We start from the raw sequence: 5954 nt of genomic DNA on the forward strand, positions 1-5954 counted from the left end.
TGTAAGAGTAATATTTTCATATCTTTAAAAAGCAACACTTTAAAGAAATTCGTTTGAAACGAATTGTCGAGTTTTTTGGGGGGAAAATAAAACAAAAAATCCATATCGTCGGCTAATAACATCCAAGAGAACATTTCTCCCTTTAGGCGCGCTCTCTCATAGATCTTGTTTATGATGAAGTTTGGATGGAAACATTCTCCTAATGTTGTCGGCCATTTCGATTTCGCATCATTCGAGCCCTCGTGTTTTTATCTCTTCTCATCTACTGGTCAGGCTGGGCATTGGTGGGTAATAACAAAGTAGAATAAGGAAAACCTGAACGAAATTTTTTTTTTATGGAAATTTTTAAGAGTTTTTGAACATTTCGATTTTTATAAGTTTTTATATTTTATTGTTTGTTATTCAATGTTTTCTTTAACTTAACGTTTTGTTTGTTGTTTTGCAAGTGACTATTTTTTCATTAATTCTTTTTAAAAGAGTGTTTAATTCTGCTTTAACGTTTCTGTGTGTGTTTATGCCTTAAGTGAAATCGTTTAACGATATTTTATATTTAAATTACAAGAATAACGTGAGACGACACCGATGATGGAACACTCTATGTTGTGTAGTTGGTATTTTGGTGTGTGAGTGTGTAAGGTAGCTTTGGCTGTTGTTAATGCTACGCTTTTACATTAATGACGATGGTAGGTTGTTGTTGTGTGAATTTATTTGTAGATGTTAGCATCCTTTGTTTAACCTTGGAAGGTGGACAAGAATTTGGTGACGACTTCCTTCAACTTAGCATCAGCGGATTCGGAGATCTTGCCTTCCTTGGCAATTTGGTCCAAGAGACCTTGTTCGGAGGTCTTGATGTGTTGCAAGAATTCCTTTTCGAACTTGGTGATCTTAGCGGGATCCATCTTGTCCAAGTGACCACGGACACCACAGTAGATGACAGCAACCTAAGCAGGACGAAAAGTAATTTATAATCTTGCCTGGATTTCACTCCCAGCCGAATACTTACTTGATCTTCAATGGCCATGGGTACGTATTGACCTTGCTTCAACAATTCAGTCAAACGAACACCACGGTTCAACAATTGTTGGGTAGCAGCATCCAAATCGGAACCGAATTGGGCGAAAGCAGCTACTTCACGGTATTGGGCCAATTCCAATTTCATGGAACCAGCGACCTGTTTCATGGCCTTGGTTTGGGCAGCGGAACCGACACGGGATACAGACAAACCGACGTTAATGGCGGGACGGATACCCTTGTAGAACAATTCAGTTTCCAAGAAGATCTGACCGTCAGTGATGGAAATGACGTTGGTTGGAATGTAAGCGGATACATCACCGGCTTGGGTTTCAATGACGGGCAAGGCAGTCAAGGAGCCACCACCCATGGCGGGGGACATCTTGGCGGCACGTTCCAACAAACGGGAATGCAAGTAGAAGACATCACCGGGGTAGGCTTCACGACCTGGGGGACGACGCAACAACAGGGACATTTGACGGTAGGCGACGGCCTGTTTGGACAAATCGTCATAGATGATCAAGGCGTGCTTGCCCTTGTCACGGAAGTATTCACCCATGGCGCAGCCAGAGTAGGGAGCCAAGTATTGTAAGGGAGCGGCATCGGAGGCAGTGGCGGAGACAATGACGGAGTAGTCCATGGCGCCGGCATCAGTCAAACGCTTGACAATTTGGGCGACGGTGGAACGCTTCTGACCAATGGCAACGTAGATACAGTACAATTTCTTGGATTCATCTTGGCCATCGTTGAAACGCTTTTGGTTGATGATGGTATCAATAGCCAAAGCGGTTTTGCTGTATTTGAGGAAAGGTTTAAGGAAACAATAAAAAAATATTAAGAACATGTTATAATATGGAAAATAATCTTTCTCCTTCATCCCCCCTCAGATTATCTTACCCAGTTTGACGATCACCAATGATCAATTCACGTTGACCACGACCAATGGGTACCAAGGAATCGACGGCCTTAATACCAGTTTGCATAGGTTCGCGTACAGAGACACGGGGAATGATACCGGGGGCCTTGATACCGACACGGAAACGTTCCTTGGTGTTGATGGCACCCTTACCGTCAATGGCGTTACCCAAAGCATCAACGACACGGCCCAACAATTCATCACCGACGGGGACATCGACAATAGCACCGGTACGCTTGACAATATCGCCTTGCTTGATGAGCTTATCGTTACCGAATACGACAACACCAACGTTATCGGGTTCCAAATTCAAAGCCATACCCTTCAAACCGGAGGAGAATTCTACCATCTCATCGGCTTGGATGTTGTTCAAGCCATAGACACGAGCGATACCATCACCAATGCTCAACACACGGCCAGTCTCTTCCAAATCGGCCTTGGGAGCAACGCCCATAATGCGTTCTTCCAAGATGGAAGAGATTTCAGCGCTGCGTTGTGTGCTGGAGACATGGAGTTTACGTGCAGCTAGAGTTGCAGCTGGGTAAGCGGCTTTGGCAGCAACCTAAATGCAGTTAAGTAAAAGGAAAAATATATTAGTATGTAATACTCATCAAATGTCATGTGTTGTTGGTGTTGTTATTTTGAGAAGAAGAATCTATTTGTTTTATGCAATATACAAAAAAAAAATTATGCCTACAATATATCTTTTGTTATGTAAGAAATAAAAAAAGTTGTTGGGAGTTTGTTGTACGGATAGACAGTACAATAGGTATTAGATGCTTTGTCGAGGTGGATAAAAGTGCAAAAGCAAATTTTGAAATGGTCAAATAACACACTGTGGACGTTTTTTCACAATAACTCTTGAATTCTGAGTAAGAGAGAAGAATAATGACGATATTTTCTTCCCACCCACAAACAAAACTGCAGTTTCCGTGAAAAAAAAATCGTGTGACATGGACTCGGAGGGAAAAACAAATTTGAGGTTAGAAAAATAGCAAACTACAAGAGATTTTAACTACTTTTCTACTGACATGCCAATGAGGGGGAAAGTTTTGCACATATATATTTGCAAATGTGACAAGTCATATACATTTGATAAAGTCTTGACATGACTAAATCAATGAATAAATGTTTGCCACCAATTAGTTTTGGCAAGTTTAAAAAATCGCATCAAATGAGGCATGATCAAATTTGACGCAGAGTGCTCTTGCCAAAGGAAGGGGGGTGGAAAGAAGCATTTGGTAAGCAAAGTTTAGCATTTTCAAAACTGCGATTGTCAAATATTGATATACATAGCTAATTACGTGAGGTTTCAACAAAGGCAGGAGTTAGGTTAAATCGGGACAATTACAAAGTGGGATATCAACTCTTTACTGTTAGTTGCATAGCGGCAAGCAATTGCACATTTTTCACATTCTAGATCATTACATGGGAGAACAACACAAGAGAATTTTCAACAGGACATTGACATACATATAAATGAGTTTCATAAGGCAATTAAAAGTTTTTCTATTAAAAAATTTCCAAAGACTATTCTATATATATTATACATTCAAAATGTCTTCATTCTTCTAGAGGGACACACCATTTAAATGTATCCCAAAATCATATCCCTGTTTTCTTTTCTGTCATATTTTGTTTAGGCGTACGATTTACAAGAGGTCTATGGATATTTGTTGTTTTTGTTTTCTAGGTTGGTACCCAGTTATTTTGAAAATGAATCTTTGGTCTTTCCTTAATTTTTCTTAGTATTTTCTCACTAATCAAGCAGACCCAGGACCAACATTTTCTTTTTTCTTTTTAAATTTCGATATATATACAGGCTCTAAATTAAAGCAAAAAAATAAATTCACAATTAAAAAATACTGAAATACACTTTTTTATAGTCGAGAAATGTAGAAAATCTCCGTTAACTCGAAGAAATACCTTGGGGCAGTCTCATTGTTAAAATGTACAATAGAAAATTCATTACTTTTTTGTAATTAGGCTAGATTTAAGGGAAGGTTTGAACCCCTCCAAACCAATAAAAATAAATTTTTTGCAGAATATTAAAAAAAGTTCGTAAAATATTTTTGTAGCAACGCCCAATAAATTATTGTCGCACACAACAAATAATAAATAGTAAGGCAGGTATATCAAAACAAGGATATATGTTCGAGATCTGAGGACCGATGTTGGCAAAATCAATTTTCTTGCTGGCAGAAAACAATTTTTCTTCGTTAGGGGGAAGGCATTGACACCTTTTCCATATAGTGACATAACCCAACCAGAAACCGGAAAAAGTTTTATCATACCTATGTACCAAGTAAAATATTGGTAAAATGCCAATATATAAGTATGTATATACATCATTAAAAACAATGTCCTACTGTCTTAAACTTAGTAAGTGATGAATAATAGTTTTTTTACAAATATGCAATGTAAATGCCGGGTGCTTACAAAATATATATATTTTTTTTTAAATTTAGAAAAAATGTGCAAAAGTTTTTACATTTACAATAAATTACAGGAAAAGTCAATAATTTTGTATATATTTCATGGAATTTTCATTAAATTACACTTATGTAAGATTTGACCGAAAAAAGTCTAATCTGGCAATTGAATAACCATCAGCAGCAGTAAATATGGCAGCACATGCAGTTGGTTGTTCTTTTCTCACACACATACTATGAACAAAAGCAACCAACAAACACACACTACCGAAAAATAACAGACAGATCTTTGCAATAATTTGCAAACAAAAGTTTAATTCCAATTAGAAAAATCACAATAAATTAATATTTCAAGTTTTTTTTCTTCTATGAATATTTTCTTTACTTTAAATCGTATATTTATTAAAATGTAAATGTGGACATAACCTAACCTCAACTCGGTAGTGTAGGCATTTTGCTGTTCATCTTGGCAGTTATGTGATTTTTGACAGCTGAGCAAGAGAAACAGAAAAATAACACCAACAATTGAACCGGGCCATTGGGAGAGTGACCAGAGAGAGCGATAGAAGAATACAGTTTAGCATTGAAGAAGAGAGCAGTTGCCGAAGACGGGGAAAAGTGCCGCAAAATTCAGCCGTTTTCTGAACATTATGTAACTTGGGGGAAAACTTAAAAGCTATGCTTAGAATTTACCCCAAAATAAACAATTTAAACTTCGATAAAAACCAAAATTTCACTGCACTTATTCCTTCGGTTCGGCCCATCTTACTTGGTTCCACATTCTTCCAAACTCATTGCCACTCAACTCAGCCACTGAACCTAACCAAAGGTTGCGTAACATTATCGGCAAATCTTTTAAATCCATGAAAAATTCATAAAACTTCACTTTTTATTTGTGAAAAATTGTTCCAATCACTTTACTTTTGTTGTGGCCATAATTTTCTTTCCGTTCAAGCCATGTTTTCTGATTGCACAACTTTTTTCATTCTCTTGAAGAGTTTTCACACACTTTCGTCGGGCAAAGACATTTTTGCACATTTTTTCTCGTTATAATTTTTGGTTTTTTAATATTTATTCCAATTTGTTTAAACTAATACCTGTTGAGCGGCCTTTGGCAAATTGCGGGCCACAGATGTAGCCAAACGAGCAGAAATCATCGACATTTTGACTTAAAATTAATTTTCTATTTCTTGTCGCTTGCAGAAAAAACGGATTTACTTCTTATACACCCAGCCCTCTCTAGACGTAATACTTGCAAAGATGGTTGACTTGTGGTGCTGATTCGTTCACTTTGCCATTGACGTTAAGTTTTGTCAGCATCGAATTCAGCCACAGCGTTAAGTTCCTTTTCGTTGTTTCCGTGTTGCCAGATCAAATGGACGACATATGGTGACAAGGGAATGTTAAAGCGTTGTATTGTTCTAAATTATTTTATATTGGAGTATAATTGTATACTAAAGAAAAATTAGTATTCCACATAAATGATCATAAAACCTCTAATTTTTTTTCGAAACCTGGCTAACGCCAACTGCTTGCATACCCTCCACCATAGTGTGTGTGGATATTAAGTTTGTCATTCCGTTTGTAACACCTCA

General features: G+C 37.4%; 1 protein-coding gene across 1 annotated transcript; it reads right to left on the reverse strand.

The window, feature by feature from the left end:
- Positions 1-362: 362 nt before the first annotated feature.
- Positions 363-5647, reverse strand: LOC131803876 (ATP synthase subunit alpha, mitochondrial). Its single transcript, XM_059125686.1, has 4 exons — positions 5457-5647; positions 1909-2489; positions 1004-1805; positions 363-941 (listed from the first exon to the last, which is right to left on the reverse strand). Exons 1-4 carry the CDS (start codon positions 5520-5522, stop codon positions 732-734), a joined length of 1659 nt encoding a protein of 552 aa, XP_058981669.1. The 5' UTR covers positions 5523-5647; the 3' UTR covers positions 363-731.
- Between the last annotated feature and the right edge of the window lie 307 nt (positions 5648-5954).

This window comes from Musca domestica, unplaced genomic scaffold, assembly GCF_030504385.1.
Source record: "Musca domestica strain aabys unplaced genomic scaffold, Musca_domestica.polishedcontigs.V.1.1 35, whole genome shotgun sequence".
NCBI lineage: Eukaryota > Metazoa > Arthropoda > Insecta > Diptera > Muscidae > Musca > Musca domestica.

Bases quoted from the DNA above. Each gene is read 5' to 3' on its own strand.
- LOC131803876 (XM_059125686.1), bottom strand. From the start codon at position 5,522: ATGTCGATGATTTCTGCTCGTTTGGCTACATCTGTGGCCCGCAATTTG. The intron at 2,490-5,456 runs GTATTAGTTTAA...AACTGCATTTAG, and splicing joins TGCCAAAGGCCGCTCAACAG to GTTGCTGCCAAAGCCGCTTA. The intron at 942-1,003 runs GTAAGTATTCGG...CGTCCTGCTTAG, and splicing joins CCATGGCCATTGAAGATCAA to GTTGCTGTCATCTACTGTGG.